Source organism: Ranitomeya variabilis, chromosome 5 (genome assembly GCF_051348905.1).
Source record: "Ranitomeya variabilis isolate aRanVar5 chromosome 5, aRanVar5.hap1, whole genome shotgun sequence".
NCBI lineage: Eukaryota > Metazoa > Chordata > Amphibia > Anura > Dendrobatidae > Ranitomeya > Ranitomeya variabilis.
The window spans coordinates 57,886,305-57,910,285 of NC_135236.1; the positions used below are offsets into that span (position 1 = coordinate 57,886,305).

General features: G+C 42.5%; 1 protein-coding gene across 2 annotated transcripts in view; it reads right to left on the bottom strand.

The window, feature by feature from the left end:
- Positions 1-2,942: 2,942 nt before the first annotated feature.
- COL5A3 (collagen type V alpha 3 chain) overlaps positions 2,943-23,981 on the bottom strand; it is a 269,595-nt gene continuing 248,556 nt past the window's right edge. For both annotated transcript variants that reach the window (XM_077262068.1, XM_077262069.1), the window contains 6 exons: positions 23,757-23,810; positions 22,862-23,117; positions 8,585-8,697; positions 8,193-8,261; positions 7,866-8,099; positions 2,943-7,445 (listed from right to left, as the gene is read on the bottom strand). In XM_077262068.1, coding sequence (XP_077118183.1) covers positions 7,299-7,445; positions 7,866-8,099; positions 8,193-8,261; positions 8,585-8,697; positions 22,862-23,117; positions 23,757-23,810 — 873 coding nt within the window. In that variant the 3' untranslated portion in view covers positions 2,943-7,298. The remainder of the gene's footprint in view (positions 7,446-7,865; positions 8,100-8,192; positions 8,262-8,584; positions 8,698-22,861; positions 23,118-23,756; positions 23,811-23,981) is intronic.

Consider the following 23,981-nt stretch of genomic DNA (forward strand, 5'->3'; position numbering starts at 1 on the left):
TCAAAGAAGGAAAGGTATCCAGCAACCGATCCATTGGTGACTAATTATTAAAAAAAAAAATCTTTAATGATTAGTTAGTTTAGAAAAAAGGCAAGTAAGGCTACTTTCACACTAGCGTCGTGCACTGCACGTCGCTATGCGTCGTTTTGTAGAAAAAACGCATCCTGCAAAAGTGCTTGCAGGATGCGTTTTTTCTCCATTGACTTGCATTAGCGACGCATTGCCACACGTCGCAACCATCGTACGACGGTTGCGTCGTATTGCGTCGGACCGTCGCCACCAAAAAACGTAGCTTGTAATGTTTTTTGGTGCATCGTGCCAGTCTTTTCCGACCGCGCATGCGCGGCTGGAACTCCGCCCCCACCTCCCCGCACCTCACAATGGGGCAGCGGATGCGTTGAAAAACAGCATCCGCTGCCCCCGTTGTGCGGCGCATTCACTGCTAGCGTCGGTACGTCGCAAGTGTGAAAGTAGCCTAACCCTGGAAACTCATAATAGACGGCTTAGGAGGGCTGATCCTACTGTCAAATTCTCTTTTAACTGAAGACTAAATAAAAAAAAAATGCTATTTCTATGTCCTCAAAGGGTCAAACTTAATGGTGCTGTTCTATATACAATCAACCAACAAAATAATTGTTGCTCTCCTAGGTGGCGCACGTGGTTTATGGACCCATTGTGCCACAGACCGGTCTTGCCCTGGAAGGTTATGACTAAGCAGCTACCTTGGTGTTCGCTGGAGCCTCTAGAGGTGAGGTTAGACTTGTATGGCAGGTAGCTGCCAGGTGCCAGTACAGGGCGATGTCCAGCAGTAGCTGCTGTCCCCAAATGTCAGAGGTGTCCCACCTGCCACTGGGACAAGTTCTCACTGTGCAGACAGTACGGCCACAGGGACAGGTTCACATGGTGCAGACTGGACGGCCACAGGGATAAGCTCATAGTTCTGGCCTGGGTATTCAGCCCCCAGGGTGGCAGACAGGTACCGCCTGGCATAGGCTGCCTTTTATACAAGATCTCTTCCACCTATTGGCGGGACACAGATTGCACATAAGAAGGAGGCAGGAGCACGCTGGGGACCTCGACGCGGGTTGGGGTAGTGAGTTAGCCGGCGTCCCTGCATGGAAGAAAAAGGGGACACCCTGCAGGGGCACTGGGCAAAGCGCTACAATAATTCTGTGTAGATCAGGACTGGTCCAAATCAGGTTGCCCATGTGAATCAAGTCTTGTTTTGCGCACCTAATTTTTTGGGTTGTTTTCCACTTGGAAAGTTTGCTGACAACTGAAAAAAATTGTATAATTGACACCCAAAGTCTCCAGAGAGAAGGTAATTCCTAAAGGGCCTCAACATTAGGAAGCAAGAACAGTTTGTAGCCCTAACGAGCAACATTTGTTAACCAGATCATCCATGGCCAACCAAATAATATGATGAAATTGCTTCGACTTTGGAAGAAAGCTGGGGATCACTTGACCTCTGCAATTTTGACTTGTTTGATTCCCTTTTGCCGCGATTCAGCTGTTACCAGAGGAGGAAGCCGTGGGCAGCCGATCATTCTCAAATCACTGTTCTACTTTGTACTGGATGTCATCTATGACGTTGATCTGCCTTGTAGAACGGGCTCGTTACATTTTCATCTTTTGTCAGAATAGTTATGACCCAAACACCCTCTTAACTAAAAAAATAAAAACATTTCCATTTAAAATTAAAAAGTTTCCAGTCATCATTTTTTTTTGAAGATCAAACTAAAAGATCGTCACGAGCGTATAAGAAGTTGTGAATATTTGATTACAGGAGAAATTTGTCACTAACAGGCTCCTCTACTTTGGAGAATCCCTACCCGTTTTAAGGGTCACAAAGCTGCCCCCTCTTTGGGGACCAATGGGATGAGCTGTAATTTGTGGGAACATTTTGCCTGTTCTGAGCAATAATTTCTAATTAGAGTCTATAAAACTGAAAACTCAAAAGTAGATAACCCCTTTAGGGAAGATAAAAATTATTTTTAGAGGGTGGAGTCGATCTCTGAACACCTTCATTTTATGAGTGGCTGACTGGACATTTCCCTTGTGTCAGGATGGGACCAGGAAATAGAGACCAGCAGAGACTGGGAAACGGCAGACCAATTGTAGAGGATCGGTAGTGGCATGGCCTTTGGCCTTTTTTACACATTTTTGTCTGTCTTGCTTCTACAAATAAATGCCCTTTTTCAAACATGTAATGATCGTTTTTATCCATGTGAATCCCATATCTGTTTTTATAATCTGTGTGTTTTTGGATTTTTTTCTTGTACGCAAAATAAAGGAGGTACCAAGTGTCTTCACGCAACAGGTCCGTAAAAAGGTAAAAAACGGACAGCAGGCAGATCCCATGAGTTTAGTCCACAAATCGGACCAGAGTAAGATGTGTTTCCGCTTTCGTTAAGGGACACATGAATAGCCCCATAGAATATAAGGTGCCCACACACTGTCCGTAAAAAATGTCAGACACACATGGACAAAAAACACTGACATCTAAGTAAGCCATGCGGCTATGTTCACATGTGGCGTTTTTCCAGCATTTTTTGGGTGTGGTTTACATGTGTGATTTTTCTACAGTACAAGTTTAATAAAGCTAGTTTTATTCACCAAAAACACAGCAAAACCTGCTTGCTACCTTTTTTAACTTTATGATTGCTTTCTATGGGTGAAAAAATGCTGCAAAGATGCGGAAACAATTGACATGTTGCACATTTAAAAAATGCTGCACAGCTTCTTTTGTGTAGAAAAAAAACCCGCCACGTGTGAACATAGCCAAACTGTCAGTTGTAGTGGCTTTCAGACTTGACAAAAACTTTAATTCCCCTTTGGTTTGTTCCCAATGAAATCTGGTTGTTCATGTCCCTCCCAAAAAAAGGATCAGTCACTGGTCTTTTTAACCTACCCAAATATCACACATCAGGAGTCATGAAAGGTTAATTTAAAATCTTTTTTATTCTTATAATACAAATTTGGTATAATTGTTCTAGCACCATTTTATAAAAAAAAATAAAATAAACAACCAAAAAATAAAATAAATTGCATTTTGGTCAGTAATTAGTAGCAACTTGTTTAATCACGGAACAAGATAAAACAGTGGTCTGTGGTCTTTTCAATAAGAGGCAGCAGAGCCAATCACAGTACTAGCTTTCCGGAGCACGTAGCGACAATGAATTCATTAAAAAAACTGCATCTGATTAAAGAGAAACTATCATATTTTTTTGGGTTTACATTTTTTTCTTTTGTTTAGATTAGCACAGTAGTTTAAGTTTTACTTCCCATCCTGGATAAACAAAAAAGTTGATCGCTTATATAATTGTTCCTGATCAATGTAAACAGGCCCAGCGATCAAATGACATATGATGACACTCGTTTGTCATTGATTGTGTAAAGGGTGGATGTACTTTAGGCTTAGATTTGTGGCACTTCCATCAATATAAACCCTACAAAAGCAAGGAAGCATATGCCAAAACAAAATAAATAATCTTTATTGAATCAAGTATATAGACAAAACCTTACATAAAAAATTACGGTATATGTAAGGGAGATACAAATTGCAAAATAAACTTCCCGCCTGGGGTATATACCAAACCAAGCAAATGAATAAGGTTTCTCAAGTCCAAAGACTAAATAGAGTATATTACATGGCAGTGCAGTCCTGAGCCCCGGCGCGCGTTTCGCATGTTGCTTCTTCCTGGGGGGGTTGTTGTATAAAAACACCTTATTCTTTTGCACTTGAGACACCTTATTCATTTACTGCTATCTTACAGTACATCCTTATACCTCATATGCCTGTTGCACTTTAAAGGAGCTCTAAACTGTTTGTCTATCAGATGTTTGATGATTGGCCACAGTGGCTTATAGTGGCTTATAGTCTTTGTCTTCTTTGCAATATATTTTTTACTACCTCAGTCCACTGTTGGACATGCACTTAATTTAGCACTATTAATGCACTTTAAAAACTTAGCTGTGAGACCCAGCAACCGTGTTAAGTGTCAGGCTCACTTTATGAGTTTCTGCATGGAACCCCCACATGCCACTGGACATATACAGGAGCCTTCGGGCCTGATTTAGCTACCTCAGCTTAAATTAAAAATTTATTTATTTTGGCATCTGTGGGTTCCCACTGACTCTACCCTACTATCCATGTACAAGATTTTTTTTTCTATTAATAATGTATTATTTTCCAATTGATTCTCTAAGTGTACCATCTATTAGGTGCTGAATGTTTGCCTTTATTATGGCACTGATCTTTTAGACTTGGTATAGTCCCCACGCAGGCAGATTATTTAACAATCTCCCTTAAATATAATTTTTATGTAAGGTTTTATCTATATACTTGATTCAATAAAGATTATTTTATTTTGGCATATGCTTCCTTGCTTTTGTAGGATTTCAATAATGTAAAGGGTTTCATATGAACTGTTGCATCTTGTTCATGTGTCCATGTAAAAGGACCTTAAATATCAGTAGGGGTCGATATACTACATAGTAGATGTCTTACCAACTGACACATCTCCCTTTTTATGGTCACTAGGATTAATAAGGTTACATTATTAGGGTCTATGTATACCCCCATTACGGTTCCTTTTTCTGTGGGATTTTGGTTTTGTGGGTCATGGAGAGTGGATAAGTCCTTCTTCAAGATTAAAATACAGTTTTAAAGCATATTGTTGTCGTTAGATCTTTGGAAAGGAAACTTATAGCAAAAGCATTCATGTCATACATAAAACTGTGTTGTTTTAAGGGTCTGTATTCATTGGCCTTTACAGAGTCAACTAAGATGCAGGATTTTGGAAACCAGATTGTGAATGCAGCTTGTACATAGAACTTCCTGATCCACGGTACTACAAAATACATTTTGAGGAAAGATTATTTAACTGTTTTTGTTTGTTTCCTGCGTAGTAAGATTTATTAATAATAATGTCTTGGTGGAATATACTAGTGGCTCTTATTCCCCAATTTTTTTTATAATAAATATTTTCGCTATAGATTTCTTACATAAAGGTACAGTTCTGTTTTATATACGAGCACCATAAAAGGGAACAGAACTTGACAGCACTTTTTATTTTTTGCTCGTCTTTTGGTTTTATCTCTCTATTTGTTACATATATTGCATTTGTACACATACCGATTCATAAATAAATTGTAAGAAATGTGTGAATACCTATCATTGCCCACAATAGAATGACCATGTATTTTTTGGAGTGTAAAGTCAACAGTTCCTTGTAGTTGACAGGTTGGCCAGAGGCCAACTCGTCTGATTTGATTTGGATACTGTTGACTGTTTCAATGACTGCACCGGTGTTAGGTTGTTAACCAAAATGCTTGAAATTCTTATTGGAAAAAGTCTTGTATCTGGCACTGGACTATAATGTAATCCTTACCCCTCCATCAGTAGTGTATGTACATATATGTATATGTACATGTTTGTATGTAGTGTATTATGTACATGCTGACACAGTCTCGTTAATAGTAGTAAGAATAATTGAATCATTACTGAACACATAAGTAAAATACATGCAAATTTAATACATATAATATTAGGCAGAGAAACGCCTAATCCTCTTCTACCTCGTTTATTATCTTTGGAACTTATTTGTATGCAGTCTTGATGGCTAACATTGACATTTGAGGTTACGTTGTTGTGCACCTTGTCTATTATGTCCCCCAAACTCTTCTTTATGAGTATTAAAGAAGACCCATTTTAGACTCAAAATCAAATAAAACCTTTTTGGAGGTCAACACACAAATTTGCAGTTAAAAAAGGTCTTCTGAAAGGGGGTATTTTTGACGAAGAGAGATAAGATAATTAAAACTCTGATCTAGATCAGGAGTTGACTTCTAAAAGATGTGGTCTTCCGGAGACATTTCATTATACAGATTAAGTTAACTCGCTATAGCACTGTTCAACCCAGAAAAGATCAAAGATCAACACCCAAATTTTCAGTAAAAAAAGGGTGTTCTGAAGAGGGTTTTTTGAAGAAGAAGAGGGATAAAAAAAATTAAAACTCGGATCTAGGTCAGGAATTAACTTCTAAAAGATGAGGTCTTCTGAAGACTTTTCATTATACAGTTTAAGTTATCTCCTTACAGCACGTTTTCGACCCAGAAAATTAGGACTTTACCAGCCTAGCCTTAACCAAACAAGAAGGTCTTGATTACAGATTGAGCACCTAAAGACCCCTTTTGTGCAAATTAGTTAAGGGGGTGCAACGTAGTTAACTCTCTATATACCAAACGACTGTGTCAAAGCAAACACTGTAATTGTCAAAATAATGCTCTCAAAGAATTTTTGAGAAGTCAAGACTAGAGGAAACTTTTGGAAAAAAAAGTCTTGGACCCAAAAGACTTCATATTACATTGAACAGTTATTGAATCCAGCTAAAACATTAACTATATTTTGAGGGATATCTAGATTTGCTATTACCATGAAGGTTAAGAGGATTAGGCATGGTTGACTTAAGTATTGATTAGAGTTAACTATGACAGTAGGGAACAATATGAAGAAATATAAATATTTTTCCTTTACCTTCGTTACCTTAATACACAGAGCCCATCTTTAAAGATTAATATGAAGTTTAAAAACTATACACACAAATATACAGTACATTTATGTCAATGTGGTCAGTGACACCAGTTCCTCATACAGTGAGCCTCAGGAGCAATTTCTGTTACTTGAGGTAGATGTCACTATCCTATTAAATCTCTGCAAATTTGGGGACTCTGATTAGATATACAACTCGTGTCATTGTGAGATATGATAGAGGAATTATTCAGTGTATGACTGATGGCGGCTGAAGGCAATCGGATCACCTTATTGCAGCAAGTTCTGTGACTGGGGCATCAAAGGAAACATCCTTATAGGACCGTTACGCTCCAGTGCAAAACCAGGAGTGATTCAGAATTTCGAGAGATAATCTTGTAGAGTGAGCGGAAGTAATTGCATATGCCAAGTATGACCGCAGTACTGTATAGTGACCATCGTGCCGATGACTTTTTCAACTCAAAAATATGGTGGTATGTTGTCCATCGAGGTCTTCGAAGCAATAATTACACCGCATATATTTAGTACTGTAACCCTACAAGAGTGGACCCTCGCTGGAAAAACACATCTAGAATCCCCTGCAGTTAACAAATCAAAAATATATAACAAAAATAAAATCACATGGATGAATCTTTTTCAATTTGTGACCAATGGATTTTTTTTTTAGTTCGTTGGCCATGAAACTAAAGTTCCCATTTTCTGGAAGAGGACATTTTTTGGGACAGTCTTTCATTTATGCTTTTCATTAGCCGTTAAAGCAGACTGGCCCCAGCTCAAAGCCAAACTTCTGACTGCTTTCTCCAAAATCACTGACAGCAACGTCCCTGAGGGGTAGATTTTCCACCTTGTAGGTGTTGATCTCAAGCACCGTTCGCTCCACTCCTTTACGATACTGTAATGAGAAGATGAAGCATTAGATGCGATGACTGCTGAAATTTCTGTTCACTGTTGTGATCGCCAATTCCTTATTTTAAGTTTTGTACCAGAAACTGGAAAATCTAGATAGTTGAGTTGAGCTAAGAGAAATATGGCCCCTTGACTTTTGATTTCGGAAAGATACTAAAAGTTCTGATCATCATCAAGCGAACGCCTAAAGTTGATGGATCATTTGAAGTTCTCTAAACCAATCTTGTTCTAAAGAAATATCTGAAAATGTATACTTTTTACAACTTCATGTTGATGGGGTAGCATTTTATGATTTGTTTGACAGGTATAGTTATAATATCAAAGATTTTGAGATGAGGAAGTGATTTTGTTAAAACTTTCTAAATTTTCTAATCTCGTAATCCCAACTGTGACATTTCATACTTACTTGACAGCCATCATATAACGCTCTTAGCTGTGGTGTACGGCTATTGGATAGCGTCTCTTCGTTGTCTGCCCTCAACTTTATAGACCGTTCATGGTTTCCCTTTGACAAATCAAACCATCCCACGGACTGCTGACAATGATAAGTGAAGGTTTGATGGCCTACAGCACTTAGTAGTTTCAAGAATGTCATCTGCACCACGTGGACGGGATTACTGTCCGCATCGATGTACTGGAACTGGGAGAATAAGATGAATATTTGTACTTAATATATAAAAGATAGAGAAAGATCTATGTAAAAAAATTCAGTTACGGTATATAAAAAATGTACCTTCTTTCCTCTTTTGAAAGTGCTGTACCAATCGCCAGGGGTTTCCTTGCTCCACCCTGCAACTTTAACCTGGTGAAACAAGTACAATAAAATTGGATAACAATATCAAGAAGATCTACAGAAGCAAAAATAGTGTTTTACAGGCCACATCTTTATTAAGTTAGGACAAGTTTAGATGCTAATCAAAATAATACAGGGTCCATTTCCATTTGTCATCCATGGGCAATGCCAGCAACAATCTCATGTGCCATGTTATCTGTCACGTGCAGTGGCAGGGTCTTAATATTTCAGTAGCATTTTAAAACCCAAGTTTTACCAATATGTAAATTGTATAAATTCAATCTCACTGAAGGTGTGAAGCTATCCAAGGTGTTTTTTTATGTTATATTTACCGACTCAAACTTTTTGTCAGGGTATAGACAAGTTTCCCCACCAGCTGTAAAATTGCAGAAGACCTTGAAGGCATCTCTATTACAACCTTGGTTTGGATCAATCCAGTATTCACCTAAGATGACAAAAAATACACAAAATACCATACATAACATGTTTTGCAATGTTTCTCCCTTTTTTTGTTATTTTCACTAATACCCCCAAAACTTCTGTAATTCACCATTATACAGTGCCTTGCGAAAGTATCCGGCTCCCTGGAACTTTTCAGCCTTTTCCCACATATCATGCTTCAAACATAAAGATACCAAATGTAAATTTTTGGTGAAGAATCAGCAACAAGTGGAACACAATTGTGAAGTTGAACGAAATGTATTGGTTATTTCAAATTTTTTGTGGAAATTCAAAAACTGAAAAGTGGGGCGTGCAATATTATTTGGCCCCTTTAACTTAATACTTTGTTACACCACCTTTTGCTGCGATTACAGCTGCAAGTCACTTGGGGTATGTCTCTATCAGTTCTGTACATCGAGAGACTGAAATTCTTGCCCATTCTTCCTTGGCAAACAGCTCGAGCTCAGTGAGGTTTGATGGAGATCGTTTGTGAACAGCAGTTTTCAGCTCTCTCCACAGATTCTCGATTGGATTGAGGTCTGGACTCTGATTTGGCCATTCTAACCTCTGGATACGTTTATTTGTGAACCATTCCATTGTGGATTTTGCTTTATGTTTGGGATCATTGTCTTGTTGGAAGATAAATCTCCGTCCCAGTCTCAGGTCTTTTGCAGACTCATACAGGTTTTCTTCAAGAATGGTCCTGTATTTGTCTCCATCCATCTTCCCATCAATATTAACCATCTTCCCTGTCCCTGCTGAAGAAAAGCAGGCCCAAACCATGATGCTGCCACCACGTTTGACAGTGGGGATGTTGTGTTCAGGGTGATGAGCTGTGTTGCCTTTACGCCAAACATATCGTTTGGCATTGTTGCCAAAAAGTTCGATTTTGGTTTCATCTGACCAGAGCACCTTCTTCCACATGTTTGGTGTGTCTCCCAGGTGGCTTGTTGCAAACTTTAAACAACACTTTTTATGGATATCTTTGAGAAATGGCTTTCCTCTTGCCACATTTCCATAAAGGCCAGATTTGTGCAGTGTACGACTGATTGTTGTCGTATGGACAGACTGTCCCACCTCAGCTGTAGATCTCTGCAGTTCATCCAGAGTGATCATGGGCCTCTTGGCTGCATCTCTGATCAGTCTTCTCCTTGTTAGAGATGAAAGTTTAGAGGGACGGCCCGATCTTGGTAGATGGCAGTGATATGATACTCCTTCCACTTCAATATGATCGCTTGCACAGTGCTCCTTGGGATGTTTAAAGTTTTGGAAATCATTTTGTATCCAAATCCGGCTTTAAACTTCTCCACAACAGTATCACGGACCTGCCTGTTGTGTTCCTCGGTCTTCATGATGCTCTCTGTGCTTCACACAGAACCCTGAGACTATCACAGAGCAGGTGCATTTATACGGAGTCTTGATTACACACAGGTGGATTATATTTATCATCATTAGGCATTTAGGACAACATTGGATCATTCAGAGATCCACAACGAACTTCTGGAGTGAGTTTGCTGCACTGAAAGTAAAGGGGCCGAATAATATTGCACGCCCCACTTTTCAGTTTTTGAATTTCCACAAACATTTAAAATAACCAATACATTTCGTTCAACTTCACAATTGTGTTCTACTTGTTGTTGATTCTTCACCAAAAATTTACATTTCGCATCTTTATGTTTGAAGCATGATATGTGGGAAAAGGTTGAAAAGTTCCAGGGAGCCGAATGCTTTCGCAAGGCACTGTATTACTTCATTTACTGTTTCCATATATATGTTTCCTCCTATTATTCCATATATATTCTTCCTACATCTTTACCTATTACTCCCTATATCTCCCATTACTCCATATATCCTCCCAATATCTCCTCCTATTACTCCATATATCCTCCTATATCTCCTCCTATTACTCCATATATCCTCCCTATATCTTCCCCTATTACTCCATATATCCTCCCTATATCTCCATATATCCTCCCTATATCTCCCCCTATTACTCCATATATCCTCCCTATATCTCCTCCTATTACTCCATATATCCCCCTATATCTCCCCCTATTACTCCATATATCCTCCCAATATCTCCTCCTATTACTCCATATATCCCCCTATATCTCCCCCTATTACTCCATATATCCCCCCATATCTCCTCCTATTACTCCATATATCCTCCCTATATCTCCCCCTATTACTCCATATATCCTCCTATATCTCCTCCTATTACTCCATATATCCCCCTATATCTCCCCCTATTACTCCATATATCCTCCCAATATCTCCCCCTATTACTCCATATATCCTCCCAATATCTCTTCCTATTACTCCATATATCCTCCCTATATCTCCCCCTATTACTCCATATATCCTCCTATATCTCCTCCTATTACTCCATATATCCCCCTATATCTCCCCCTATTACTCCATATATCCTCCTATATCTCCTCCTATTACTCCATATATCCCCCTATATCTCCTCCTATTACTCCATATATCCTCCCTATATCTCCCCCTATTACCCCATATATCCTCCCTATATCTCCTCCTATTACTCCATATATCCTCCCTATATCTCCCCCTATTACTCCATATATCCTCCTATATCTCCTCCTATTACTCCATATATCCCCCTATATCTCCCCCTATTACTCCATATATCCTCCCAATATCTCCCCCTATTACTCCATATATCCTCCCAATATCTCTTCCTATTACTCCATATATCCTCCCTATATCTCCCCCTATTACTCCATATATCCTCCTATATCTCCTCCTATTACTCCATATATCCCCCTATATCTCCCCCTATTACTCCATATATCCTCCTATATCTCCTCCTATTACTCCATATATCCCCCTATATCTCCTCCTATTACTCCATATATCCTCCCTATATCTCCCCCTATTACCCCATATATCCTCCCTATATCTCCTCCTATTACTCCATATATCCTCCCAATATCTCCTCCTATTACTCCATATATCCTCCCTATATCTCCTCCTATTACCCCATATATCCCCTTATATCTCCTCCTATTACTCCATATATCCTCCCTATATCTCCTCCTATTACTCCATATATCCTCCCTATATCTCCTCCTATTACTCCATATATCCCCTTATATCTCCTCCTATTACTCCATATATCCTCCCTATATCTCCTCCTATTACTCCATATATCCCCCTATATCTCCCCCTATTACTCCATATATCCTCCCAATATCTCCTCCTATTACTCCATATATCCTCCCTATATCTCCTCCTATTACCCCATATATCCTCCCTATATCTCCCCCTATTACTCCATATATCTTCCCTATATCTCCTCCTATTACTCCATATATCCTCCCTATATCTCCTCCTATTACTCCATATATCCTCCACTACCACCCTCCGCTACTTTTCCCTCGTTTGAGGCGCATCCGCATCTACTCTCCCTCCTACCTCCAGCTGGCTGTCATCTACCGCCCCCCAGAACTAGCCATCTCCACCTTTCTTGACCACTTCACCACCTGGCTACTTCATTTTCTCTCAGCCGACATCCCCACCATCATCATGGGCGACTTCAATATCCCCATTGACACTTCCACCCCAGCTGCCTCTAAACTTTTATCGCTCACTGCCTCCTTTGGTCTCACTCAATGGTCCTCCGCCGCTACCCACAAAGATGGCCACACACTGGACCTCATCTTCACCCGCTTCTGTTCCCTTACTAATCTCACTAGCTCACCCCTCCCCCTGTCTGACCACAACCTACTGACATTCTCTTCCCTCTCCTCTCCTAGTGCGCAACCCGCACTCCACAAACTCACTCACCCTTGCAGAAATCTCAAACACCTAAATCTACACTCACTCGCTGAGTCCCTTCTCCCTCTTACAGACATAGCTTCCTTCCATGACACAGATGCTGTTGCCACTTTTTATAACACCACAATAACAGGTACACTTGATTCGGCCGCCCCCCTCACGCATAGCAAAACTCGTACAATCAACAGGCAGCCTGGGCTGACCAGCCTGACCAAAGAACTGAGATGAGCTTCCAGGGTCGCTGAGCGGAGATGGAAGAGATCTCTTTCTGCTGAGCACTTTATCGCAAACAAGCAGTCCCTCAGCAGCTTCAAATCCACTTTCACTGCCGCAAAACAAACCTACATCTCATCTGTCATATCCTCCCTGACTCACAACCTAAACAGCTCTTCAACACTTTCAATTCTCGACTCTGCCCCCCAGCACCTCCTCTCTCTCCTCTCATTTCTGCTGAAGACTTTCTTTCTTTAAAGGGAACCTGTCACCCCGTTTTTTCCGTATGAGATAAAAATACCGTTAAATAGGGCCTGAGCTGTGCATTACAATAGTGTATTTTGTGGACCCTGATTCCCCACCTATGCTGCCGAAATACGTTACCAAAGTCGCCGTTTTCGCCTGTCAATCAGGCTGGTCTGGTCAAATGGGCGTGGTGACATCGCTGTTCCTTCCCCCAGATCTTGCTTATTTTTCCGTTGGTGGCGTAGTGGTTTGCGCATGCCCAAGGCCCGAATCCACTTCATAGGTGTGGAAAAAGAGCGCGGTCTGCGCTATTCCCCTGGTGATCGGTGGGAACGGCCATCTTCCTGTGGCCGCGCGTGCGCAGATGGAGCGCTCTGCTGCCCGGGGCTTCAGGAAAATGGCCGCGGGATGCCGCGCGTGCGCAGATGGAGATCGCGGCGGCCATTTTCCTGAAGCCCCGGGCAGCAGAGCGCTCCATCTGTGCATGCGCGGCCACAGGAAGATGGCCGCCCCCACCGATCACCAGGGGAATAGCGCAGATCGCGCTCTTTTTCCACACCTATGAAGTGGATTCGGGCCTTGGGCATGCGCAAACCACTACGCCACCAACGGAAAAATAAGCAAGATCTGGGGGAAGGAACAGCGATGTCACCACGCCCATCCGACCAGACCAGCCTGATTGACAGGTGAAAACGATGACTTTGGTAACGTATTTCGGGAGCATAGGTGGGGAATCAGGGTCCACAAAATACACTATTGTAATGCACAGCTCAGGCCCTATGTAATGGTATTTTTATCTCATACGGAAAAAACGGGGTGACAGGTTCCCTTTAAGCAGAAGATCAATAACATCAGACAAAGATTTGGCCCGCAGCCCCCAATGCCCCTCCTCTTGACTGCTCAGCCCTGTTCTTCCAAAGCCAGCTTCTCCACCATGACAGATGATCAGCTTTCCACCCCCTTCTGTCAAGATCACATCTCACCACTTGCACACTTGACCCGCTCCCGTCCCACCTCATCCCTAACTTCCCAAAGTATTCATTCCAACCCTAACACAACTCTTCAACCTCTCACTTACAAATGGTGTCTTCCCCTCATCCTTCAAACATGCATCAATCACACCTATCCTCAAAAAACCTCCCTCGACCCATCCTCTGTGTCCAACTATCGCCCGATATCTCTTCTCCCTTATGCCTCAAAACTGCTGGAACAGCATGTCCATCTTGAACTGTCCTCCCACCTCTCCTCCTGATCCCTCTTTTACCGGCTACAATCTGGCTTCCGACCACATCACTCAACTGAAACTGCCCTAACTAAAGTGACCAACGACCTACTAACCGCCAAGAGCAAGCAATACTATTCTGTCCTCCTCCTGGACCTGTCTTCTGCCTTCGACACTGTGGAATATTCCCTCCTGTTACAGATTCTCTCATCTATTGGCATCACAGACTTAGCCCTATCCAGGATCTCATCATATCTAACAGACCAAACATTCAGTGTCTCCCTCTCTCACACCACCTCCTCACATCGCCCCCTGTCTGTTGGTGTTCCCCAAGGCTCAGTCGTAGGGCCTCTGCTCTTCTCCATCTACACCTTTGGCCTGGGACAGCTCATAGAATCCCATGTTTACAGTATCATCTCTACGCCGACAACACGCAGATCTACCTCTCTGGACCTGACTTCACTTCCTTACTGACTAAAATCCCACAATGTCTGTCTGATATTTCATCTTTCTTTTCTGCTCGCTTTCTAAAACTGAACATGGACAAAACAGAATTCATCATCTTTTCCCCACCTCACACTACCCCTCCACCCAACCTATCCATCAATGTCAATGGCTGTTCACTTTCCCTAGTCCTGCACACTCGGTGCCTCGGGGTGAACCTTGACTCTTTCAAGCCACATATCCAAGCCCTTGCCTCCTCCTGCCGATTCCAACTCAAAAACATTTCCCGGATCCGTGCATTCCTTGACCATGAAACCACAAAAACAATAGTGCATGCCCTTATCATCTCCCGCCTCGACTACTGCAACCTCCTACTCTCTGGCCTCCCCTCTACCACTCTGGCACCACTCCAATCCATCCTAAACTCTACTCCCCAACTAATCCACCTGTCACCCCATTATTCCCCAGCCTCTCCTCTCTGCCAGGCCCTTCATTGGCTTCCTATCGCCCAGAGGCTACAGTTCAAAACACTAACAATGACATACAAAGCCATTCACAACCTGTCTCCTCAATACATCTGTGACATGGTCTCCCGGTACCAACCTACACGCAACCTTCGATCCTCTCATGATCTCCTTCTTTACTCCTCTCTCATCTCTTCCTCCCACAAACGCATACAAGACTTCTCCCATGCTTCCTATATCTCCTCCTATTACCCCATATATCCTCCCTATATCTCCTCCTATTACTCCATATATCCTCCCTATATCTCCCCCTATTACTCCATATATCCTCCCTATATCTCCTCCTATTACTCCATATATCCCCCTATATCTCCTTATATTACTCCATATATCCCCCTATATCTCCTCCTATTACTCCATATATCCTCCTATATCTCCCCCTATTACTCCATATATCCTCCCTATATCTCCTCCTATTACTCCATATATCCTCCCTATATCTCCTGATATTACTCCATATATCCCCCTATATCTCCTCCTATTACTCCATATATCCTCCTATATCTCCCCCTATTACTCCATATATCCTCCCTATATCTCCTCCTATTACTCCATATATCCTCCCTATATCTCCTATTACTCCATATATCCTCCCTATATCTCCTCCTATTACTCCATATATCCCCCCTATATCTCCTCCTATTACTCCATATATCCTCTCTATATCTCCTCCTATTACTCCATATATCCTCCCTATATCTCCTATTACTCCATATATCCTCCCTATATCTCCTCCTATTACTCCATATATCCCCCCTATATCTCCTCCTATTACTCCATATATCCTCTCTATATCTCCTCCTATTACTCCATATATCCTCCCTATATCTCCTATTACTCCATATATCCTCCCTATATCTCCTCCTATTACTCCATATATCCCCCCTATATCTCCTCCTATTACTCCATATATCCTCCTATATATCCTCCTATTACTCCATATATCCTCCCTATATCTCCTCCTATTACTCCATCTATCCTCCTATATCTCCCCCTATTACTCCATATATCCTCCTATATCTCCTCCTATTACTCCATATATCCCCCTATATCTCCCCCTATTACTCCATATATCCTCCCAATATCTCCCCCTATTACTCCATATATCCTCCCAATATCTCTTCCTATTACTCCATATATCCTCCCTATATCTCCCCCTATTACTCCATATATCCTCCTATATCTCCTCCTATTACTCCATATATCCCCCTATATCTCCCCCTATTACTCCATATATCCTCCTATATCTCCTCCTATTACTCCATATATCCCCCTATATCTCCTCCTATTACTCCATATATCCTCCCTATATCTCCCCCTATTACCCCATATATCCTCCCTATATCTCCTCCTATTACTCCATATATCCTCCCTATATCTCCCCCTATTACTCCATATATCCTCCTATATCTCCTCCTATTACTCCATATATCCCCCTATATCTCCCCCTATTACTCCATATATCCTCCCAATATCTCCCCCTATTACTCCATATATCCTCCCAATATCTCTTCCTATTACTCCATATATCCTCCCTATATCTCCCCCTATTACTCCATATATCCTCCTATATCTCCTCCTATTACTCCATATATCCCCCTATATCTCCCCCTATTACTCCATATATCCTCCTATATCTCCTCCTATTACTCCATATATCCCCCTATATCTCCTCCTATTACTCCATATATCCTCCCTATATCTCCCCCTATTACCCCATATATCCTCCCTATATCTCCTCCTATTACTCCATATATCCTCCCAATATCTCCTCCTATTACTCCATATATCCTCCCTATATCTCCTCCTATTACCCCATATATCCCCTTATATCTCCTCCTATTACTCCATATATCCTCCCTATATCTCCTCCTATTACTCCATATATCCTCCCTATATCTCCTCCTATTACTCCATATATCCCCTTATATCTCCTCCTATTACTCCATATATCCTCCCTATATCTCCTCCTATTACTCCATATATCCCCCTATATCTCCCCCTATTACTCCATATATCCTCCCAATATCTCCTCCTATTACTCCATATATCCTCCCTATATCTCCTCCTATTACCCCATATATCCTCCCTATATCTCCCCCTATTACTCCATATATCTTCCCTATATCTCCTCCTATTACTCCATATATCCTCCCTATATCTCCTCCTATTACTCCATATATCCTCCACTACCACCCTCCGCTACTTTTCCCTCGTTTGAGGCGCATCCGCATCTACTCTCCCTCCTACCTCCAGCTGGCTGTCATCTACCGCCCCCCAGAACTAGCCATCTCCACCTTTCTTGACCACTTCACCACCTGGCTACTTCATTTTCTCTCAGCCGACATCCCCACCATCATCATGGGCGACTTCAATATCCCCATTGACACTTCCACCCCAGCTGCCTCTAAACTTTTATCGCTCACTGCCTCCTTTGGTCTCACTCAATGGTCCTCCGCCACTACCCACAAAGATGGCCACACACTGGACCTCATCTTCACCCGCTTCTGTTCCCTTACTAATCTCACTAGCTCACCCCTCCCCCTGTCTGACCACAACCTACTGACATTCTCTTCCCTCTCCTCTCCTAGTGCGCAACCCGCACTCCACAAACTCACTCACCCTTGCAGAAATCTCAAACACCTAAATCTACACTCACTCGCTGAGTCCCTTCTCCCTCTTACAGACATAGCTTCCTTCCATGACACAGATGCTGTTGCCACTTTTTATAACACTACAATAACAGGTACACTTGATTCGGCCGCCCCCCTCACGCATAGCAAAACTCGTACAATCAACAGGCAGCCTGGGCTGACCAGCCTGACCAAAGAACTGAGATGAGCTTCCAGGGTCGCTGAGCGGAGATGGAAGAGATCTCTTTCTGCTGAGCACTTTATCGCAAACAAGCAGTCCCTCAGCAGCTTCAAATCCACTTTCACTGCCGCAAAACAAACCTACATCTCATCTGTCATATCCTCCCTGACTCACAACCTAAACAGCTCTTCAACACTTTCAATTCTCGACTCTGCCCCCCAGCACCTCCTCTCTCTCCTCTCATTTCTGCTGAAGACTTTCTTTCTTTAAAGGGAACCTGTCACCCCGTTTTTTCCGTATGAGATAAAAATACCGTTAAATAGGGCCTGAGCTGTGCATTACAATAGTGTATTTTGTGGACCCTGATTCCCCACCTATGCTGCCGAAATACGTTACCAAAGTCGCCGTTTTCGCCTGTCAATCAGGCTGGTCTGGTCAAATGGGCGTGGTGACATCGCTGTTCCTTCCCCCAGATCTTGCTTATTTTTCCGTTGGTGGCGTAGTGGTTTGCGCATGCCCAAGGCCCGAATCCACTTCATAGGTGTGGAAAAAGAGCGCGGTCTGCGCTATTCCCCTGGTGATCGGTGGGAACGGCCATCTTCCTGTGGCCGCGCGTGCGCAGATGGAGCGCTCTGCTGCCCGGGGCTTCAGGAAAATGGCCGCGGGATGCCGCGCGTGCGCAGATGGAGATCGCGGCGGCCATTTTCCTGAAGCCCCGGGCAGCAGAGCGCTCCATCTGTGCATGCGCGGCCACAGGAAGATGGCCGCCCCCACCGATCACCAGGGGAATAGCGCAGATCGCGCTCTTTTTCCACACCTATGAAGTGGATTCGGGCCTTGGGCATGCGCAAACCACTACGCCACCAACGGAAAAATAAGCAAGATCTGGGGGAAGGAACAGCGATGTCACCACGCCCATCCGACCAGACCAGCCTGATTGACAGGTGAAAACGATGACTTTGGTAACGTATTTCGGGAGCATAGGTGGGGAATCAGGGTCCACAAAATACACTATTGTAATGCACAGCTCAGGCCCTATGTAATGGTATTTTTATCTCATACGGAAAAAACGGGGTGACAGGTTCCCTTTAAGCAGAAGATCAATAACATCAGACAAAGATTTGGCCCGCAGCCCCCAATGCCCCTCCTCTTGACTGCTCAGCCCTGTTCTTCCAAAGCCAGCTTCTCCACCATGACAGATGATCAGCTTTCCACCCCCTTCTGTCAAGATCACATCTCACCACTTGCACACTTGACCCGCTCCCGTCCCACCTCATCCCTAACTTCCCAAAGTATTCATTCCAACCCTAACACAACTCTTCAACCTCTCACTTACAAATGGTGTCTTCCCCTCATCCTTCAAACATGCATCAATCACACCTATCCTCAAAAAACCTCCCTCGACCCATCCTCTGTGTCCAACTATCGCCCGATATCTCTTCTCCCTTATGCCTCAAAACTGCTGGAACAGCATGTCCATCTTGAACTGTCCTCCCACCTCTCCTCCTGATCCCTCTTTTACCGGCTACAATCTGGCTTCCGACCACATCACTCAACTGAAACTGCCCTAACTAAAGTGACCAACGACCTACTAACCGCCAAGAGCAAGCAATACTATTCTGTCCTCCTCCTGGACCTGTCTTCTGCCTTCGACACTGTGGAATATTCCCTCCTGTTACAGATTCTCTCATCTCTTGGCATCACAGACTTAGCCCTATCCAGGATCTCATCATATCTAACAGACCAAACATTCAGTGTCTCCCTCTCTCACACCACCTCCTCACATCGCCCCCTGTCTGTTGGTGTTCCCCAAGGCTCAGTCGTAGGGCCTCTGCTCTTCTCCATCTACACCTTTGGCCTGGGACAGCTCATAGAATCCCATGTTTACAGTATCATCTCTACGCCGACAACACGCAGATCTACCTCTCTGGACCTGACTTCACTTCCTTACTGACTAAAATCCCACAATGTCTGTCTGATATTTCATCTTTCTTTTCTGCTCGCTTTCTAAAACTGAACATGGACAAAACAGAATTCATCATCTTTTCCCCACCTCACACTACCCCTCCACCCAACCTATCCATCAATGTCAATGGCTGTTCACTTTCCCTAGTCCTGCACACTCGGTGCCTCGGGGTGAACCTTGACTCTTTCAAGCCACATATCCAAGCCCTTGCCTCCTCCTGCCGATTCCAACTCAAAAACATTTCCCGGATCCGTGCATTCCTTGACCATGAAACCACAAAAACAATAGTGCATGCCCTTATCATCTCCCGCCTCGACTACTGCAACCTCCTACTCTCTGGCCTCCCCTCTACCACTCTGGCACCACTCCAATCCATCCTAAACTCTACTCCCCAACTAATCCACCTGTCACCCCATTATTCCCCAGCCTCTCCTCTCTGCCAGGCCCTTCATTGGCTTCCTATCGCCCAGAGGCTACAGTTCAAAACACTAACAATGACATACAAAGCCATTCACAACCTGTCTCCTCAATACATCTGTGACATGGTCTCCCGGTACCAACCTACACGCAACCTTCGATCCTCTCATGATCTCCTTCTTTACTCCTCTCTCATCTCTTCCTCCCACAAACGCATACAAGACTTCTCCCATGCTTCCTATATCTCCTCCTATTACCCCATATATCCTCCCTATATCTCCTCCTATTACTCCATATATCCTCCCTATATCTCCCCCTATTACTCCATATATCCTCCCTATATCTCCTCCTATTACTCCATATATCCCCCTATATCTCCTTATATTACTCCATATATCCCCCTATATCTCCTCCTATTACTCCATATATCCTCCTATATCTCCCCCTATTACTCCATATATCCTCCCTATATCTCCTCCTATTACTCCATATATCCTCCCTATATCTCCTGATATTACTCCATATATCCCCCTATATCTCCTCCTATTACTCCATATATCCTCCTATATCTCCCCCTATTACTCCATATATCCTCCCTATATCTCCTCCTATTACTCCATATATCCTCCCTATATCTCCTATTACTCCATATATCCTCCCTATATCTCCTCCTATTACTCCATATATCCCCCCTATATCTCCTCCTATTACTCCATATATCCTCTCTATATCTCCTCCTATTACTCCATATATCCTCCCTATATCTCCTATTACTCCATATATCCTCCCTATATCTCCTCCTATTACTCCATATATCCCCCCTATATCTCCTCCTATTACTCCATATATCCTCTCTATATCTCCTCCTATTACTCCATATATCCTCCCTATATCTCCTATTACTCCATATATCCTCCCTATATCTCCTCCTATTACTCCATATATCCCCCCTATATCTCCTCCTATTACTCCATATATCCTCTCTATATCTCCTCCTATTACTCCATATATCTTCTCTATATCTCCTTATATTACTCCATATATCCTCCCTATATCTCCCCCTATTACTCCATATATCCTCCCTATATCTCCTATTACTCCATATATCCTCTCTATATCTCCTCCTATTACTCCATATATCTTCTCTATATCTCCTTATATTACTCCATATATCCTCCCTATATCTCCTCCTATTACTCCATATATCCTCCCTATATCTCCTATTACTCCATATATCCTCCCTATATCTCCTCCTATTACTCCATATATCCCCCTATATCTCCTCCTATTACTCCATATATCCTCCCTATATCTCCTCCTATTACTCCATATATCCCCCCTATATCTCCTCCTATTACTCCATATATCCTCCTATATCTCCTCCTATTACTCCATATATCCCCCTATATCTCCTCCTATTACTCCATATATCCTCCCTATATCTCCTCCTATTACTCCATATATCCTCCTATATCTCCTCCTATTACTACATATATCCTCCTATATCTCCCCTATTACTCCATATATCCTCCTATATCTCCTCCTATTACTCCATATATCCTCCCTATATCTCCCCCTATTACTCCATATATCCTCCTATATCTCCTCCTATTACTCCATATATCCCCCCTATATCTCCTCCTATTACTCCATATATCCTCCTATATCTCCTCCTATTACTCCATATATCCTCCTATATCTCCTCCTATTACTCCATATATCCTCCTATATCTCCTCCTATTACTCCATATATCCTCCCTATATCTTCCCCTATTACTCCATATATCCTCCCTATATCTCCATATATCCTCCCTATACCTCCTCCTATTACTCCATATATCCTCCCAATATCTCCTCCTATTACTCCATATATCCTCCTATACCTCCTCCTATTACTCCATATATCCTCCCAATATCTCCTCCTATTACTCCATATATCCTCCTATATCTCCTCCTATTACTCCATATATCCTCCCTATATCTCCTCCTATTACTCCATATATCCTCCTGTATCTCCTCCTATTACTCCATATATCCCTCCTATATCTCCTCCTATTACTCCATATATCCTCCTATATCTCCTCCTATTACTACATATATTCTCCTATATCTCCTCCTATTACTCCATATATCCTCCCTATATCTCCTCCTATTACTCCATATATCCTCCTGTATCTCCTCCTATTACTCCATATATCCTCCCTATATCTCCTCCTATTACTCCATATATCCTCCTATATCTCCTCCTATTACTACATATATTCTCCTATATCTCCCCCTATTACTCCATATATCCTCCTATATCTCCCCCTATTACTCCATATATCCCCCTATATCTCCTCCTATTACTCCATATATCCTCCTATATCTCCTCCTATTACTCCATATATCCTCCTATATCTCCTCCTATTACTCCATATATCCTCCTATATCTCCTCCTATTACCCCATATATCCTTCCTATATCTCCTCCCATTCCTTCTTTCATTTCCTACTATAGGACAATACTCTGCATTACTCACCATCCTTGTATTTGGGATGACACATCTGGAGCTCCTTGCATGTTCTTGCTGGGCTTTCTTTGGACCCCACTGGCCACCTCATCTGCTCTACCTCTACCTTCAAGGATCCTATCGTGGCGTAAACTTCTTCCATGCCGTCAGCCATATAATCTGTGAGTCCCTCATCTGCTTGCACTCTGTCAGAGTGGCGCCGTCGTTTTCTTGTGCCATCATATGTCTCGTATGGGAGGGGTTGTATGGTTTGCGCTGGACGACCCTGTTGTCAATGATATTGCATGACTGCTGTTGCATCTAATGTGTTATAGGTAGTTTTGTAATGAGGACATTTTCTGAGACATTACAATTTTCCCTATCAAATGCTGAGCAGACAGTGTCCAATGTACTTACTATCTGCTTTTTGATCCAACGTCCCAACCATTGAGCTCTATATTCCCTTCCTTCAGTGCTCGGTTCGACCCTAGTGAAGTCAGCTTGATCAATGGGACTGATGTGCAGGAGACAAACTGCTTCGTCTGCGCATGCGCTGAAAAGCTTCGATTTGCGTCCACCATTTGCGCAAACGTAGTTTTCCTCCAGCAGATCAAGCTTATCAATCAAGCTGACGCCACATGAGATGTGACACCAGGAGGAGAGGAGTAATTAGTGGCTAGGTGGAGAGAGCATAATTATGCATCATGGGTTTGGTGGGAGAAGCAGTCGCGAATCTGCCCTTCCAGGTAGTCAAGAAACAGGATTGTGGTGGTAAAAAAGAAAACATAAAGTTGGGCATCAGAACATAAAGCATAAGGTCGTTTTGGGGTCATCAATAAATTTAGCATTAGAAAACCCTTTTAAGTAATATTTTTCCTTTGTCTAAACTTTTACAAAATTGTAACCAAAATCCAGATAGACTTACTGCTGGTCCAGGAGGGCCGGGTTGTCCGGGGTCTCCTCTCATACCTATAGGTCCCTAAAGAAGGACAATATCAATTAGCAGCTATTAATCACATTCATTATTTTACGAGCTGATTTGATAAAAATGGATTTTTAGATAACAAAAGTCTTAAAAGGAAGCCATCATCAGAAAATAATCTTTTTAAGTCAATGTTTCAGGTTACACGTATTTTCTTTTTATTTTTGG